At 49.1% G+C, this 18988-nt stretch overlaps 1 protein-coding gene across 1 annotated transcript in view; it reads right to left on the minus strand.

Moving 5' to 3' along the window:
• Positions 1–2630: 2630 nt before the first annotated feature.
• PSAT1 (phosphoserine aminotransferase 1) overlaps positions 2631–18988 on the minus strand; it is a 30326-nt gene continuing 13968 nt past the window's right edge. Inside the window, exons 7-9 of the mRNA XM_008690975.2 lie at positions 14723–14851; positions 5165–5302; positions 2631–3825 (exon numbers count right to left, since the gene is read on the minus strand). Coding sequence (XP_008689197.2) covers positions 3720–3825; positions 5165–5302; positions 14723–14851 — 373 coding nt within the window. The 3' untranslated portion in view covers positions 2631–3719. The remainder of the gene's footprint in view (positions 3826–5164; positions 5303–14722; positions 14852–18988) is intronic.

Raw genomic sequence — 18988 nt, forward strand, 5'->3', positions numbered from 1 at the left:
CCCAACAGGAGCCAATTTATCACAAACTGTCATGGATTCCGATTCTAAATTACCAAGAGTCCAATTACCGACAGAGGCAAGGAATCTTCTTTCCAATTAAAGTGATTGATTTCTTCCCAAACCCAGTAGCATTTCACTTTTTAATTATGTTCATTCTGATCAAATGTGAGAAAATTCTTCCTCATTTTATTTTCCTTCCAACGAACACGTTCCAACAAACATTAATCATGAAGTGATACAAGGCCAGACCTGCTAAAGCCTTCGGCAGAAATGAACATCTAATCTATCAGGGGGTCTTGTCCATTTTATGGGTCTTGGTGGTTCCTTCAGCTCCAAAGGGGAGAAAAGGAATAATTATCTGTTACATCACCTAGTTCGCCAAAGGACTTGTCAAACCTTCCAGTATCAGCTAAATTATGATGAAGCAGCACTGGCTATTTAGATAAACATAGACTAGCAGGGGAACAAAGACTTGGGGAGAGAACACAATTCTTGCTTCTTGTGCAAAGAACAGAACCACAGTGTTGGGAGACCAAGGAGTGTGTGGAGGTAAACATAAGGAACATGGAAACAATTTTGTTTTTTCTCACTCAAGCAGCATTAGAATGATTATGTATTGGCAAGAATTTTGAAGGAGAAAAATAAAACCAAATTCAGTTTTCGGAGGGGAGGAGTAGAATTTGGGAGTGTCCGAAGGAACGTGAAGCCGCTGTGCGTTACAGACTCTCCAAGGCCTGTAAGACACTGTTTTTTGTTTTTTGGATTTTTTTTAAGGATTTTATTTATTTATTTGACAGAGAGAGAGAGAACACTAGCAGGGGGAGTGAGAGAGGGAGAAGCAGGCTTCCTGCTGAGCAGAATGCCCGACGTGGGACTCGATCCCACCATCCTGGGATCATGACCTAAGCAGAAGGCAGACGCCTAATGACTGAGCTACCCAGGCATCCCAAAACACTGGTTTTATCTACTTTGCTTTTCATCTTCAAGGGAAGGCTGGCTGGTTCTGGCTCGGGCAGCCTGCTGACCCATGAGCCTGCACCCTTATCTTCCCTCCCACCTCTCTCCACGTGGTCAGCAGGTTGGCATCAGTTCATTCACCTGAGACATACAAAGGCCAAGGTTTTCACTCGATGAGCATCTTCTGGCAATCTGTGTCCCAACAAGTGACTACCCTTTGTACTTGGATGGATGCAGTCGCTGACCATTTCCCAAAAGCTTTCACAGATTCATAAAGATGAGCCCTCCAAGACTTTAAACTTCCCTATTCAACCAGAGTCCTAGCTGACCATTTTAGTGGAAAATGAAATTATATTGTATACTAAGCTTTTAAAAATTAAAAAAAAAATCCATTTATGTTAAGATTGTACATCTGCCTCTATTCCAGGTTCAGTTTGTGAAACTCAGGGAGACCAATACAACCAGCATAAGACTTCTCATTCCTTAAACAGACAGTTCTGCCCGAAGGGCAAGGAAGCCATGTGCTGGAAGTGGAGAAACATGGCTCCTTCTATGATGCTCTAAGGGGGGGAGCAGATACGCAGACACCTCGGTAGGGAATGCAGGTGTGTGATGGGTAAAAGGGTCACCTTTGTAAGAACATTGTTCCGATGGAGGCACAAGTGAGGCAGGAACTCCAGGCCAGGAGTACGTGTCACAGCATGAGCAAAGGCATGTCCCGTTCCAAGAACCAGGAACATAAGAAAGACAAGGCCAGGCCAGATGCTGCAAAGCTGCGAACCCTGGGTTTTTAATGTATCAAGGAGGAGCATGAGGGAGATGTAATAGTCCAACTGGCCATGCAAGGGTAGGGGCTAGGGCAGATGAGGCTGCAGAAATAATCTACCAAGGGTGGACATCAGAGCAGGCCCTGGCGACGGGAATGGACGTAAGTGGAAATTTGAGACTTGGGGTTGGTACAAAGCACAGGGACTTGCAACCATCAGCAAAGGATGAAAAAGGTGAGCACTCTTCCATAAGAACACTGAGGAGGATTCCACGGACCGGCTGGCTTTGCTATATAAACTTTTATTGTAGTTATTATTCATACCCTGTCTTGAGCCTTTGTTTGAAGCTCTTAAACATCTCTGGGACAAACCAGGGAGTTATTTCAATCCTTCTTGTTACAGATGAGAACTAAGATGAGGGAAGCTTAGCCCTGACCAGGGGAACCCAGCTAACCCAATTAATTGATGCTGAGCTGGGATAAGAAATCAGCATTATTACACAATCCAACAAAACACTGAGATAGCTCAGAACAGGCCTATTGGCATGTTTCTGGCCTCTGTGGGACAGAGTTCATAGACCTTTATACCATGAGCTGTATTGTAAAGTGGTTTCTTGATCATGTCCATTCCAAAAGCCAACAGAAAGCCACGACTGTATGCCGAATCATTTTTAAAAAATGGATGCACGAGACTCAACACTTACGCCTTTGGTGGAACTAAATTACCCTTATCAGATGCTACTTTCAGACCCGAGTTTTTCCATCATAAAGTTTTTAACAGAACAATCTGTCTAAAAAGCAGGTAAAGTGGGGGCGCCTGGCTGGCTCAGTCAGCAGAGCCCGTGAGGTTCTAAGTTCAAGCCCCACACTGGGTGTAGAGGTTACTTAACATACACACATACATTACTAAAGAGCAGGTAAAGAAATTTATTGACCCGGGTTTAGATGTTTTAAGACTTTCATGTCTTCCACACCGGCAAGAGAAAATACTGACAATGGATAAACAAGAGGGAAAAGACTCTTCAGTAAAGATCTTCCAGAACTCACAGCATCACTGGTCAAACACTATAAAGAGAACTGTCAAGTGAACCAAGGAGAAGGGAGTTTAACAGAGAATTTTAATTTAACAGCCTAACTGAAAAATAAAGAACAAAGCAACCATCCTACCTTGTCTCCTACCCACTAAAAGGAACGTAAAAGGAAATCGGGGAACTTCTAAATCTTGTGAAGCAGTTTTTTTGGAAAGGCAGGAGGGAGGGGAGGGACAAACCGTTGCAAGCGTTAACGCGTAATACGTTAGGTCAAGGATTCTAACAAATTCTCCGAGTCTCTACAGGCAGCATCAAGAACTGTATTATTAGAAACAGACTGCATAGAGAGAGAAACTATTTGGTATTAAAAACAGACTTTGCTATATGAATATACAGTATGTCGCTTTTATCTCTTTATGAGAATAACAGGATAAAAAAAGATTCCCCAGTTTGCCCTTTAGACTGGAACCCCTAAACACTCACCACGCAGGCAGTGTGGACCTGAATTAACAGATGCAGAACCCAGGAGACCCCACCCTGTCATTTTGTAAAGGATCAAAATTCAGCACCCAGAGGTCCCCACCCAGCCTCCATGCTGTGTTTGTGTGTCTCCAGAAATAAGTAACTTCAATTTGCATAATTAAGTCCACAGGCAAGTTTGAACACTGAGATCTAGCCTAGAAAAAGTAGCAGCAAAGACAAAGCTGGAATCCGCTAGAAAAGCTAAAGGAAGATTTTTTAAAAAAATACTTCCAGTTCAAGTCAGAATTAAGGTGGAGGCCATTAAGTCCCACCAGCTTCGTACAGCTGTGGATGTTTTGCTGTTCTTTGAAAAAAACGAGATCTATAATAAGCACGTTCACTCGAGAAAAATACCGCGTTCGCTAAGTTTCTGTCCTCATTCCCAAGTTACTTTAAATTTTATACACTGTTCAAGGGCAGAGTATACACCGGTTAAGATGTGTTCACAGCTGATGCATTTCCAGAAAGTTCTTCATGAAGGCCGCCAGCTTCTGAACGTCCTCAATGGTGACAGCATTATACAGAGAGGCCCGGATGCCTCCCACAGACCTAGAGCGACCAAAAAGGCAGCCAGTGAGAACAAAAGCATCTAAGTTAGCATCAAGAGGACCCTCTTTCCAGTCACCCACTCCTGACAGAGACACAGCACCTGAGGCCATCATGTCCAACCTGTCGCCTGCAAGGCCCCAGGCAGCCATCAGGTTCAAACGCCTCATCATTAGGAAATTCTCCCTACTGTAGTGGTGGACCACTGCGCTCACACATAAGCCGGATTAACTCAGTGTGGTACCCATGGGAAGCAGGGAGCAGGCAACCCCTGCAGGGCAGGTGTCTCCCCTCCCCTGCAGAGAAGACACACACGTTTCACAGACCGTGCAGGATTAACTATCTGATGGCAGCCGCAGCGACAGTGATCTGTCCTCTCCAGTCATGGGATGGCAACCTCAGTGCCATAAAAGCCATTTCAGCTATTCTCAAAGGGAATTTTGACAAAAGCCTGTAGAGGTGGCCCCACCATGCCCCCCGGCCAGGCAATTGTGCTAAGGGTTCTGTAAGTCTGGCTCAGTCAGTAGAGCATGCGACTCTTGATCTCGGGGGTTTAAGTTCAAGCTCCATGTTGGGTGTGGAGATTACTTGAAAATAAAATCCAAGGGGTGCCTGGGTGGCTCCATCCAAAGAGCATCGGCTCCAGTTATGATCTCAGGGTCATGAGATCAAGCCCCATGTCGGGCTCTACACCGGGTGTGGAGCCCACTGAAGAGTCTCTCTCTCCCTCTCCCTCTGCCCCTCCCTCCACCCCCACTCTCAAGCTCGCATTCTCTCAAATAAATAAATAAATAATAAAATCGTTTAAAAAAAGGGGGGGTGAAGCATCTGCCTTTGGCTCAGGTCATGATCCTGGAGCCCCAGGATCGAGCCCCACATCTGGCTCCCTGCTCAGCAGGNNNNAAGCCTGTTTTCTCCCTCCCCCTCTGCTTGCCGCTCCCCGTGCTTGTGCTCTTTCGCTCTCTTTCTCTGTCAAATAAATAAATAAATCTTTAAAAAAAAGAAAAAAAGGAGGATTACCCCATGACAACTGGTCTTTCCAACATTACAAGAACCGCTACTCCAAGCTGGGCAGAGTCATAGATGGACAGATAGGTTTCATCCCACATTTGAAAAACTATGGGGCACCTGGGTGGCTCAGTCAGTTAAGCTTCCTACCCTTGACTCTAGCTCAGGTCATGATCTCAGGGTCGTGAGACAGAGCCCCGCCCCTGCTTAAGATTCTCTCTCTCCCTCTACCCACCCTCACTCCTACTTGTGTGGGTGCTCTCTCAAAAAAAAAGAAAGAAAAGAAAAACTAAACCAATTCTCCGATAAGCTTGCGGACTGGATGTATACTCACCTATGCCCTTTCAAGGAGATCATATTGAGTTCAAGAGCTTTATCGAGAAATCTTTTTTCTAAAGCATCGTCTCCTTTGGCATTGCCAATGCGAAATGGAATATTCATCTTGCTTCTATTCTTGGGCTCCACTGGACATCTGAAAAACATATTGATTATTCCAGCTACTTTTCTGAAATGTGCGATAGCCATTAACAAATCAACAGAAAAATTGCTTTAAATATTTTGTCAATACAAATTGAAGATTAAAAAAAAATCTGCCCCAAGACATTGATAATTTTTACTTAAGGTGACCACTCTTGCATATGGAACAGTGACTTAGCATTCCCTTGTATGACTTGTACTTAATTTCCATGAGCCTCAGTTTTCTCACCTGAATAATGGAAATAATACCTTCATTTCAGACTGGCTATGATAGCTCAGTGGCACAACATTTATGAAACTTCCAGTACATGGCAACCACACGGCGATGTGTGTGACCCTTTCTCTACAAGGCTAGAGGGAAAAAAACATGCTGGTCCTAACATTAGCTGAATGAACAGCTTTCAAAGCCCTTGTCACACTGTACTGTCCCAAGCTGTGTGACCTTGAGCAACTGACTAAACCTCTCTGTTGTGTCTCACTTTCCTCATCTACTGAACAGTGGGAAAAGTAATGGAACCTACCTTCTAAGGTTGATGTGACGATTAAGTGAGCCAGTATTTATGAGGGGGGGGGGTCGTGGCTTTTAAATGGGCACAAATTCTCTACAGCCCTCTCAGCATGAAGTGGGGTCTAGTTCTCCATTATTTTTTTTTTTTTTTTTTATTTTAGAGAGAGAGAGAGAGAGAGCATGAGCGGGGCAAGGGGCAAAGGGAGAGGGAGAAGCAGACTCCCTGCTGATCCCAGGACCCTGAGATCATGACCTGAGCCAAATGCAGCTGCTTACTGACTGAGCCACCCCAAGCGCCCCTCTCCACACCTTTTAAGTCTGGCTGGCCCTGTGACTTGCCTTGACCAAGAGACTGCAGCATCAGGGTTGCTATGCAACTTCCAAGTCCAAGCCTCAAGGCTCAAGGGGAATACAGCCTCTATGCCTGCCCTCCTAAAACATGGTTGCCATGTAGGCCACCTGAGCTAGCCTGCTGGAGACAGGAGGCCTGGCAACACCAGCAACAACTCCCAGACACGTGAGTGAGGTCACTGTGGGCCGCTGGCTGCTGCTGAATTACCACTGACTCTGACTGAATAAGCATCCCAGGTGAGAGGAGCCGAAGAACCACCCAGCTAAACCCAGCCCAGCCTGCTGACCCAAAGTCATGAGCAAAAAAAATGGTTATTGCTTTAACAACTGTCTTGTGTGTTCTGTGATGCAAAAACAGGTAACTGATACAGTTTAAAACAGTGTCTGAGGGGACCGACACAGTCGGTTTAGCATCTGCCTTCGGCTCAGGTCATGATCTCAGGTTCCCTAGGATCAAGTCCCTCGTCAGGCTCCCTGCTCAGCAGGGAGCCTGCTTCTCCCTCTCCCTCTGCTGCTTGCCCTGCTTGTGCTCTCTCTCTCTTTCTGTCAAATGAATAAACAAAATCTTTTAAAAAATTGTTTTTAATACAAAATAAAAATAAAACAGTGTCTGGAACACATTAAAACAACCTAAGTATCAGTTAAATTCAAGAAATTCATCTTTTTGGTCCCAGCATTTTGCACAAGGCTTATACAAACTCTCAAAAACGAATGATGTGTGAGTTTTTATCTGGGAAAGGTGAGTATTTTGACTTCTGTTTCCGATTTGAAAGATAAGCAGCCAAAATTATGTTCCATAGACTATCAAAGGAGAGAAATGGAAGAGAGGACATCTACTCAGGAATAAAAGAAGAGTAGAATATGTAATACCCCCTTCTCCATTTTCAAGCTCACCTTGTTTTATTCTTACCCTTTTACAGGCTGTGATTCATTAAAATTAAACAGCAAATAAAAGCAGTGTGAGGAAGCCCCCATGAGAAGTTATGCTCTCCCGTAAGGCACATACATAATTCCGGCTAAAGTTAATAAAGAGTCAAGTGCACACCTACGGGCAGAAGAAATGCACGCAGGGAAACCAAATATCTGGTAATGGGCTTTGAGCCTGAATTCCGCGCACCCTCCCCCTTTCACGAGATGGTAGGTTTCATGGCTGACATTTAAATTAAAAATTCATCGGCTACCCTTCTGCTGCCTCGGACTCCCCACAGGAGGGTTCAGTTATAGAGGTGGCATGGCGAAGAGCACGTCTAATTGAAGGGAAAAAAATAATTAAAAGGAGGAAGAATCAAACAACTTATTTACAGTTCAGCCCTGCCCCAAATGGACCCATCCTATCATGAAAGCAAATGGTATCATGGGAGCCAAGAGTCGGCACACAGCAAGTATTTACAAAGCACCCAAGAAGGTCTCTGGGAGAAGGCTCAGGGAGGGCAACAAAGATTCGAGGGGATTAAATGTTCCCAATCTAGTGAGCTGCTGTGTAGGGAATTAACATGCCATGTGAGAGGTCTGTAACAGCAAGCAGCACAGAGCCGAGACAGGAATTCCGCCCAAGAGGAAGCTGACACGTTTCAGAGGGATATGGCAAGGTTAGGACGAGTTCTGGCAAAATTGCATCGACAAAAGCATGGGAGACCCCCAGTAAGAACTGCGGGAACTGGAGTGTTGGGCTTCCTGGCCAGGGGTAGGGCCCGGATGGTGCGGGGCCCTGCAGATACACCGATGGGAACTCGACTGCGTCCTTGAGCAACGAGGAGTAATCAGGTGTCCACAGTATGAAATGTGAATTTTAGAAAAAAAACAACAGCACACAGAGGAGAGAATGGAGTGTGGGAACACCAGAAGGTGGAGAGACCTGCTAGAAAGCTCTTATAAAGTAGTTTCCTGGGATGCCTGGGTGGCTCAGTTCATTAAGCATCTGCCTTCGGCTGAGGTCATGGTCCCAGGGTCCTGGGATCAGGCCCCGCATCAGGCTCCCTGCTCAGCAGGCCTGCTTCTTCCTCTCCCTCTGCCTGCTGCTCCCCCTGCTGTACTCTCTCTCTCTGTGTCAAATAGGTAAATAAAATCTTTAAAAAAATTTTTTTAATTTAAAAAATTAAAAAGGACCCTAGAAACAGCCCCCCATAATGCTCCTCATGTGCACAGCCTGGCTCGTTCCCATTTCCCAGCTGCCACCTTAACCTGTCTGTGCCTCTGGAAAACAGGCTTTAATATCTGCTTCACAGGGCTGTGCTGACAATAAAGTGTTAGTATCTCTAAGCCGCTAGGGCTTTTCCTGCTTTCCTTTGTGTTAGCGTTATTGTTAGACCCATCACATGCTCCCCTCTCTCCTAGGGTCTGGTCCCCACAGGAAGGTAGCAGGAAAAGTGACCTCAGGTCTGGATATGGATGCTATCACTTGGACATCTTTAGAATATCAAACTTCAGCATTCTGAGTGCTTTCCAGAGTAACCCAAAGTAGTACCAGTAACTAACTCTTAAGGAATGCTCCCTAGATGCCAAGTACAGCTTCTAGTGCTTTATGCAAACGAACCCATGCTGGAGCCCGTGTTCTTAACCACTGTTCCATATTCTGTATTCACATGGATTTTCACTTTGTCCTCAAGACAGTCGTAACAAGTATGTGCCATCACTATGCCCATTGTACAGATGAGGATATGGAAGTCTGGAGCAGTTAGGTCATTGGCCCAAAGTCACGTTCTAATAAATGGCAAAGAGGGGGTTCTCTGCCCAGAATGCTACACTGTCCACGTGGGCTCAAGTCAGGGTCAACCAGTGCCAAGTGGGTGGTTAGGCCATGGGATGAACACAGGGACTTCGACAGCTGTCTCATCTAGTCTCGGTGTCCCTGCCAGGCTCACTGGCGGAGTCGGTGCAGCCCCCAGGAACCTTCCAGAACTGTGTTTAGTATTCTAATTCTAGGTTACTTGGTATTCCTCTGTAAAATTGTTCACCTCCCGGAGTACTTGGGTGGCTCAGTCGGTGAAGTGTCTGCCTTCAGCTCAGGTCAAGATCCCAGGGTCCTGGGATCGAGTCCCACATCGGGATCCCTGCTTAGTGGGGAGTCTGCTTCTCTCTCTCCCTGTGCCCCTCCCCCTGCTTGTGCTCTCTCTCTCTCTCTCAAATAAATAAAATCTTTAAAAAAAAAATTGTTCACCTCCATTTTGGTGCCATATTTCTATAGTTTGAAAGAAAAGTGGACAATTTCCTGAAAACACAAGTGACTACAAGAAGAGCTAGTAAGCACCCAACTGTGAATATGGAGGAGGGAGCAAGGGAAGGCCTGCTGACTCCAGTTACAGTGTCCCGCAGGAACGTCAGGCACCGGGGTGACACTTTCTGGGCGGGCAGCCCAGGGAGGGTGGAAATTCCCAGAAAAAGGCTTACTCTGAAGAGGATGAAAATTCTGGGTCAAAGCTGTGCATAAGTAAATGAGAAGTTTTGGGTGGGAAGGTGACCGGATTCCCCAGGAGACAACCTGCCTGCCATGTTGGCTTCAGCAGGCTGCCTTCTGGGAAATGCCACATTGGGTGCTTGGAGTTTAAGAAGCTTGGGGGGAAAGGAATTCCAGGGATTCCCAGGGTTCCTCCTACACTTTGTTTTGTTTCTAATTCCTGGATTTTTCCAGAGGCTTTATCATTCCTTCTGTCCTTCCATTTTGTGCCTACACATCTGAGAAATAAAGGGAGCCAAAGCTAATAGAAAATCTGGAGGGGCGCCTGGGTGGCACAGCAGTTAATCGTCTGCCTTCGGCTCAGGGCGTGATCCCGGCGTTATGGGATCGAGTCCCACATCAGGCTCTTCCGCTATGAGCCTGCTTCTTCCTCTCCCACTCCCCCTGCTGTGTTCCCTCTCTCGCTGGCTGTCTCTCTCTGTCAAATAAATAAATAAAATCTTAAAAAAAAAAAAAATACCTGGTATCCCCTCCACAATAGCCATGTGCTTTTACTCACATTCAGGTTCTGAGCACTCTTTGGGAGTCAGGAAAGATAACCTTGTTCTTCTGGGTAGCCCAGGGCCTAGAACACAGTTAGCCCAGAGTAGGTGTTCAGGAACACTTACTGGATGGCTGGATGATGGCTGGATGGACGGAAGGATGGGTGTGAGAGTGGATGATGGATGGTTGGGTAAGTGCGTGGGTAGATTGGTGGGTGGATGGACGGATGGATGGGTGTGAGTGTGGATGATGGATGGATGAACGGATGGATGGGTGTGAGAGTGGATGATGGATGGATGGGTAAGTGCGTGGGTAGATGGGTGGGTGGATGGACGGATGGATGGGTGTGAGAGTGGATGATGGATGGATGGGTAAGTGCGTGGGTAGATGGGTGGCTGGATGAACGGATGGATGGGTGTGAGAGTGGATGATGGATGGATGGGTAAGTGCGTGGGTAGATGGGTGGGTGGATGGACGGAAGTCTGGGTGTGAGAGTGGACGATGGATGGATGGGTAAGGGCGTGGGGAGATGGGTGGGTGGATGGACGGAAGTCTGGGTGTGAGAGTGGACGATGGATGGATGGGTAAGGGCGTGGGGAGATGGGTGGGTGGATGGACGGAAGTCTGGGTGTGAGAGTGGACGATGGATGGATGGGTAAGGGCGTGGGGAGATGGGTGGGTGGATGGACGGAAGTCTGGGTGTGAGAGTGGACGATGGATGGATGGGTAAGGGCGTGGGGAGATGGGTGGGTGGATGGACGGAAGTCTGGGTGTGAGAGTGGACGATGGATGGATGGGTAAGGGCGTGGGGAGATGGGTGGGTGGATGGACGGAAGTCTGGGTGTGAGAGTGGACGATGGATGGATGGGTAAGGGCGTGGGGAGATGGGTGGGTGGATGGACGGAAGTCTGGGTGTGAGAGTGGACGATGGATGGATGGGTAAGGGCGTGGGGAGATGGGTGGGTGGATGGACGGAAGTCTGGGTGTGAGAGTGGACGATGGATGGATGGGTAAGGGCGTGGGGAGATGGGTGGGTGGATGGACGGAAGTCTGGGTGTGAGAGTGGACGATGGATGGATGGGTAAGGGCGTGGGGAGATGGGTGGGTGGATGGACGGAAGTCTGGGTGTGAGAGTGGACGATGGATGGATGGGTAAGGGCGTGGGGAGATGGGTGGGTGGATGGACGGAAGTCTGGGTGTGAGAGTGGACGATGGATGGATGGGTAAGGGCGTGGGGAGATGGGTGGGTGGATGGACGGAAGTCTGGGTGTGAGAGTGGACGATGGATGGATGGGTAAGGGCGTGGGGAGATGGGTGGGTGGATGGACGGAAGTCTGGGTGTGAGAGTGGACGATGGATGGATGGGTAAGGGCGTGGGGAGATGGGTGGGTGGATGGACGGAAGTCTGGGTGTGAGAGTGGACGATGGATGGATGGGTAAGGGCGTGGGGAGATGGGTGGGTGGATGGACGGAAGTCTGGGTGTGAGAGTGGACGATGGATGGATGGGTAAGGGCGTGGGGAGATGGGTGGGTGGATGGACGGAAGTCTGGGTGTGAGAGTGGACGATGGATGGATGGGTAAGGGCGTGGGGAGATGGGTGGGTGGATGGACGGAAGTCTGGGTGTGAGAGTGGACGATGGATGGATGGGTAAGGGCGTGGGGAGATGGGTGGGTGGATGGACGGAAGTCTGGGTGTGAGAGTGGACGATGGATGGATGGGTAAGGGCGTGGGGAGATGGGTGGGTGGATGGACGGAAGTCTGGGTGTGAGAGTGGACGATGGATGGATGGGTAAGGGCGTGGGGAGATGGGTGGGTGGATGGACGGAAGTCTGGGTGTGAGAGTGGACGATGGATGGATGGGTAAGGGCGTGGGGAGATGGGTGGGTGGATGGACGGAAGTCTGGGTGTGAGAGTGGACGATGGATGGATGGGTAAGGGCGTGGGGAGATGGGTGGGTGGATGGACGGAAGTCTGGGTGTGAGAGTGGACGATGGATGGATGGGTAAGGGCGTGGGGAGATGGGTGGGTGGATGGACGGAAGTCTGGGTGTGAGAGTGGACGATGGATGGATGGGTAAGGGCGTGGGGAGATGGGTGGGTGGATGGACGGAAGTCTGGGTGTGAGAGTGGACGATGGATGGATGGGTAAGGGCGTGGGGAGATGGGTGGGTGGATGGACGGAAGTCTGGGTGTGAGAGTGGACGATGGATGGATGGGTAAGTGCGTGGGTAGATGGGTGGGTGGATGGACGGATGGATGGGTGTGAGAGTGGACGATGGATGGATGGGTAAGTGCGTGGGTAGATGGATGGGTGGATGGACGGATGGATGGGTGTGAGAGTGGACGATGGATGGATGGGTAAGTGCGTGGGTAGATGGGTGGGTGGATGGACGGATGGATGGGTGTGTGGGTGGATGATGGACAGATGCGTGGGAGAATGGGCAGAGGGGCCGACAGGTGAACAGAGGACTGAACAGGTGGACTAAACATGTCTTCAGACCTTTCCAGACCTTCCTTCTAATCCCAGCACAACCATCCCCTCCAGGCAACCCACTCTTTGCTCCCCAAACACAATGCACTTTCTTCCTTCAGTACCCTTGCAGAGGCCATTCCCTGCCTTCCCAAAAATTCCTAAAAGTACTTTTGCTCTCCTCTGACTAACTCTACTCATGCCCGAGCCTCAAGCTCATTTAAAAAAAAACCCTACAGCCTACAGGCAAAGTCATGTCATCTTGCTGCTCCAAGCTTATAACTACTATCTAGCCCTTGGCTGTGAACTCCTTGGATCATCTACCAAGCCCCCAGTCTGCACTTGGCTCCGTCACACAGAACCGGAGCAGACAGAAAGCAGTGTGCACCCCTTCCCCCAGACTGCACGTGGGAGAGAGAGGAGCCTAAAGGCTAAGGCATCCAGCCAAACCCAACTCCCCCAGGGCCTGTGGCTGGAGGGTCACTGCATGCCAAGAACTCAGGGGGACAGGCAACAAGCATTTTAAGGGCAGAGGTAGCAGTAACATGCCGCTTTATCCGATCTGTTCCAAAAGTACCCCCCATCCCCCACCCTTGGGTGGTCATGGGGATGTATTAAAAGTTAGCCTTCAAGCATTGTTTTGTCCATCCCATGTGGCACATGAATTCTCAAAGAGTGTACATTCTCCAGTTACTATCGGTCAGTTGCTATCATTGAACCCGAAAGAGTACTGGTCACCAGGGAGGAAGTCCCAGGCTTGGTAAATGAGTATGTGTTTACGTACATGCATACAAATGTGTACAGACACCAACATCCTCATATGTGTGCACACGCACACAGCATAAAGCCTCATACACCTGTATGCCACCTTGAAGGCAAGGAAACGCAAATGAAAACATCATCTATTAAGCTCCCCGTGTACAAGGTGCTTCACACCTAGCATGCTGGTGAGAGGTCTATGGTAGGGGACTGGACAGTAGCCCCCCAAAAGGTATATTCATGTCCTAACCCCTAGAACTTGTGGATGTGACCTATTTGGAAAAAAGGGTCTTTGCAGATGTCATTAAGTTACAGGTCTCTAGCTGAGATAAATCGTTCTGGATTATCTGGGCAGACCCTAAATCCAATGACCAGAAGTGAAGACACACAACCTAGGTGAGGCCACAGACCAGGGTGACACACCACAGGCCAGAAAATGCCTGGAGCCACCCGAAGCTGGAAGAGACAAGGAATGGATTCCTCCTGAGAGTCTCTGGAGGGAGCAAAGCCTTGCTGACACCTTGCACCTCGCGCCTCCAGGAGTGCGAATAGATCTCTGTTGTTTTAAGCCACCAAGTTACCGCATCTTTGATCCAGCAGTCCTAGGAGACTCACACAAGACCCATACGTTGTCTGTATCCCTCCCAGGCGCTCCCAGTGGTCCACACACATTCATGAATCATTTGGTCACAAAAAAGTTTAACTAGAAGTCTCCTCATACCATGGCCAATTCCATTCACGGAAGACAGGCCTGGGAGGGTAACATCTGTCCTATGACAAGAGAAGCAATGAACTTTCCTAAAAAGGTAAATGACCGAGGGGTGCCTGGGTGGCTCAGTCGGTTGAGCATCCAACTCTTGATTTTGGCTTGGGTCGTGATCTTGGGGTTGTGGGATCGAGCCCCGCGTGGGGCTCTGCGCTCAAAGTGGAGTCTGCTTGAGATTCTCTCTTTCTCTCAAATAAATAAAACTTAGAAAAAAAAAAAAGGTAAGTGACCTGCCTGAGGGGCCCAGGAGTGGGTGTATATACCAAGGGTCTCCGGCTTCTAACAAGTACGCATGTTTTTTCCCAGGAGACGTCCAGAAGAAGCAGACAGTGGGAGAAGGGGTCTGCCCCGGGAGAAACTGAGATTTCCCCGGGAGAGATCTTTGGTGGGAGAGACATCACCACCCCCTGGGAAACAGGTCCCTCGGCCTGGGACTCCCCGTGAGGGGACGCAGAAGGGAAGAGCTCACCTGCCCCGTAATCCCGGGACCCAGGACTACCCAGTTCACCGCACTTCCAACAACTCAAGAAAGGGGAACATGTCCACTTCTCAAAGGCACATGACATAGACACATTTTAAAATTCCCAAGAGGCAAACTGTGAGATAAAAGGCCAGTAACTTACACATAGAATCCTTGAGAATTATCAATAATATCGTAAATCATCTGCGACTTGATGACGCTGAGCTTCTCCATGGCTGCTGCACCGCCGTTGTTCTTAATCCACTCCAGGACCGAGCCCATGACGTAGATGCTGAAATAACGAAGAAAACAGATCCATCCCGTTCAACTTTGCAAGAGTGCGAAGACATTCAGAAAACAGGTTTAATTAGACTCCTCTCTGGAGCTCACACCTGTCCCCACCTGTCCAGCCCCAGCCCTAGTGCAAACCCTCCACAACACCCGGGACACACATGCCTCTCTCCGCTGCAGCAGGCGTCCTCAGGACCCTGGCTCCCCGCCCCCCCCCCAGTTAACCCCTTCACTTCCTACACTCCCAGAGCCCTCTGCCCATCCTTCCCGTTTTTGTACCATTCGCTCCCTTATTTACTATTTCTCTGTGCCCATGACTTGGACTCACTCTATGGTGCTGGAAGACCTGAAGCACAGTGTTCACCTTTTCTACGCCCGAGCCGTCACATGGGGCCCTCTACCTCGCAGGAGGCAGTGTGGCATGGCGCTAGGAGCACGGGCTCTAAGTCAGTCCTGACTCTAGTCTCACTGCCGCCGCTAACTCAAAAGACCACTAAAAAGATCACCTTGGGAATCCAAACCTCGGCTTTCCCACCTGGAAGGAGGGAGGCCTACCACCCTATGGTGGACAACTGGCATTTTAGCTGCCCAACAGGCAGATCCGGCTGGGTCCCTTGTCCCCTGGTCTCACAGCTGGGCCGGGGACCTAAGTGGGCCAATCAGAGCCCTCCCCCGGACTCTCTGACTTGGGAGTGAGGACAAAGAGGCAGACCTGTGTGTTGATGACAGTGTGAGACATGAGTAAGAGCATCTGAGGGAGACTCATCTGAGAAAATGAAGCCAATATTCCAGCAGAAAGAAGCAAGGATCAGAAACAGAGAGCAGATGGGGTGGGATCTGTGTCCCTGCTTCCAGGAGCCACTGTCCCTCGGCCGCTCATGGAGCTTGGGAGGGCTCCTTTCTGAGCCAGAATGTCAGCTCTGCCACCTGCAAGGACTACAGGACAGAGACTAGGAGACAGCTGGGTGAAGTGCTTAGTGAAGGGCCCAGCACGTGGCACATGGGTCACACAAGTGCAGTCAGTGGCACCTTCATTACGAAGTGCTCAAAGCTAGCTTGACACATACAGTGTTGCTGAGCAGCGGATGGTTTCCCAGTGGTCTTCTGAAAGGCCATCTCTTGCAAAGGTGCCAAGGGCTTCGTGTGCACCCCACTGAAAGCTTATGGGGGCAGGAGCACAGGTCTCCAAGGGAAGAGACCCGCTCCACTTGAGCTGGGGATCTGAGGTCAGCTCTCAGCTAAGCACTCTCCAGGGTTGGGACAAAGGTCTCCTATGCGAATCTGTGGAAACTGAGCTCCAGGAGTCAATGCCCAGCGAAGATCCAGGATGGTAACCCCTGGACAAGAGCTACCTTGTTTATTAAATACCTTGGATCTCTTCCCACTGTGACAGGTTGAAGGGGGAGATACTGGATCCGGAAAACCCTCTAATAGCCAGAAGCCGGTGCCAGGGGAAGCCCAAGGCTCTGACTGGCTCATTCACTGTCTCAACCTGGGAGGTAAAGGACCCAGGTGTTTCCACCCCCAAGTTAGCAGAAGTCAATGGGCATGCAAAACCATGTAAAGGGCTTCCCAGAAGCTTCCCCAGCTTGAGGAATGAGAAACAGTAGCTAGTGGGCAGAAAAGGAAGGAAGAATAGAGCAGAGAACAGCCCCTGAGTAATTTACAGGCTGGATGAAGACTGAGAAATCAGAGGGACAAAGAGAAGGATGAAAGAGGCAGGAGTATTTCCTAACATCTCTTATGGGGCCAGGCACCCTATTCTGTTCTCCATTTTATTGATCACAATAATCCCACGGTCAGAGTTACCATCAGCCCATTTTACAGATGAGGAAACTGAGCTTTGGGGAGCTTAATTTGGCTAATGTTACCCATTAAGTGGCTAATAGAGCCAAGTTTACAACCCTGGTTGGTCTGACTCCAAAGCCCAAGCTCTTTTCACAGTAACCAAGGCATCTGGTTTAGGAGGGGCTCCAGGACCCTCCACCACTACCTCCCCTGCTCATGGGGTGACCAGGCTGGCACCAAACCTCACAGACACAGCTGCCAAGGGCAGGGCCTGCAGCCAGTTCACAGCACACGCGTGTGGATGTGTGTTCCAGATAGGATGCTGCCCGCCCACCACTCTGTTCAGCGAGATGCTCTGGAATTCCCACCTAACCCCAAAGCATGAACCCGGCCCCACGAGCCAAGCAGAGCCATTGGTGCCCATTCACTGACAGGACTCTTCGGAGGCCACATTCTGCTTCTCCCCATAGCTCTGTGAGCCTGGAGCTCACAGCTGCTTTCTCGCTACTCCAATCCAAGGCTGCAGCAAGGCCCAGGGCGGCTCCTCAATCCCAGCCAGTCCTCAGCACCAACACACTCCCTCTCTGTGGCTGCCACGCTCAGAGATCTTACCGGCATCTGAGCAGGCTCTCAGCAGAGCCAGCACCCAGGGCCTCATCTGTGAAGCCTCAGCAAGAGGCGGATCCCTCGGAAGGAAGCAGGATCTCCCTGTGGCTTCTAATTCACGATTCATTCAGGCTTCTACCCCCACACAATCCAAACTCTTCAAAATACCGGGACCTAGGTGCTTATGCAGCTCTGCAACTCAGCCTCAATTCTCCCCACTAGCCGATGGAACACGCCTGACGTCTGCCTCACATCTACAACGCCACCCGCATCACACACAGCAGCACCTCAAGCCTGCCCATTAATAAGCAACTAAATGAATCCCAGTACATCCGTTCCGCGGAATACCATACAGCGATTCAAAGGGGAAAAAAAGGCAGACGTTTGCGCTGACACGGCATGGTAGAGTGTACGCAGCATACTGCTGGGGAGAAAGGAAATTCACAGAACGGTCTATATGGTGAAGTTCCACTCGCGTAACACATGGCTCCGTATACTTGCATATGCCCAAGACACGCAGCAGTTAACAGCGGTGACCCCAGCAGTTTCTGCTCACTTCAGAAACCTTTGCTAAGAACACATGTTAATTTTTTAAAGCAATACAAAATACTCTGTGTGCGGAGCCTTAGAAAAGCACACCAGAGGGGGGCCTGGGTGGCTCAGCCGGTTAAGTGTCAGACTCTTAGCTTCAGCTCAGGTCATGATCTTGGGGTTGGGAGATCGAGCCCCACATGGGGCTCCACACTCAGAGGGGAGTCTGCTTCCCCTCTGCCCCTCCCCCGCTTACACACTCCCACAAACGCGTGCTCACTCTCTCTCAAATAAATAAATCTTAAAAAGAAAAAAAAAAAAAGAAAGAAAGAAAAGCACACCAGAAAGTCCTTGGAAAAACTCCCCCTGGCTGTTTGTTCTGAAGACTCTAACTGCAGAAGCACATGGGCCCCTGGGGTTCACGGCTGAGTGAGGCTACGGCCCTGGGCAGGCCCCCAGTCCTACTCTCCTGAGAAAGGTGGCCTTGATGGATGGGGTTATTTTGTTTCTTATTAGTTACTTACCTCATACGACAGCAAAAACAACTCATACTCACAAGTTCAGTTAGTTGTAGTAAATACAAACTGTTTTGTGGGGACAGAGGGGAAAGTTAGGCATCTTTTTGCCTGTTCATTCATTGGGTCCAGTGTGAACTACTAAAGGGCGAAAACAGAATGACCACGTGATCCTTTATTCCGCCCCAATTCACCGCTCAGGGCTACGGGCGACTATGTGAAGGCCAGTTACCCAGCCCAGTTCACACAAAACGCCCAGGGCCTGTGGTCATTCAGCTCTGAATTTAAAAGAAAAATAAATAAATAAACAAACAAACAAACAAATAAATAAATAAAGGCCTTTTCTCAAATGTGGGGGCTTTTAAAGGACTTCTGTGTGATACAAAGTTCGGAAGCCTTTTGGGTGCCTTTATCGGCTTACCTTCAAGGACTGGGGAGGGGATTTGGCACAAATCTTCCCAGCCCTAATTTGAAGCTTTATTCTCACTGGGCAAGCTGTAATTTTCTAATCTTGAATGTTTAAGTACCACGAATGAACTCTGAAGTTTTTCAAATCATAGATGTAGGGTAATTGCTCAATTGTACACACTTTTATTTTTCTCTTCTCTCAGGGTAAAAGAAAGCAAAGCAACTTCCAGGGGGTGTCTTGGTCAGAATGCATTTAACCCAGTCTCTTTTATCTGCTACATTTACACCAT

Source organism: Ursus maritimus, unplaced genomic scaffold, assembly GCF_017311325.1.
Source record: "Ursus maritimus isolate PB19 unplaced genomic scaffold, ASM1731132v1 scaffold_34, whole genome shotgun sequence".
In the NCBI taxonomy this organism is placed as follows: Eukaryota; Metazoa; Chordata; class Mammalia; order Carnivora; family Ursidae; genus Ursus; species Ursus maritimus.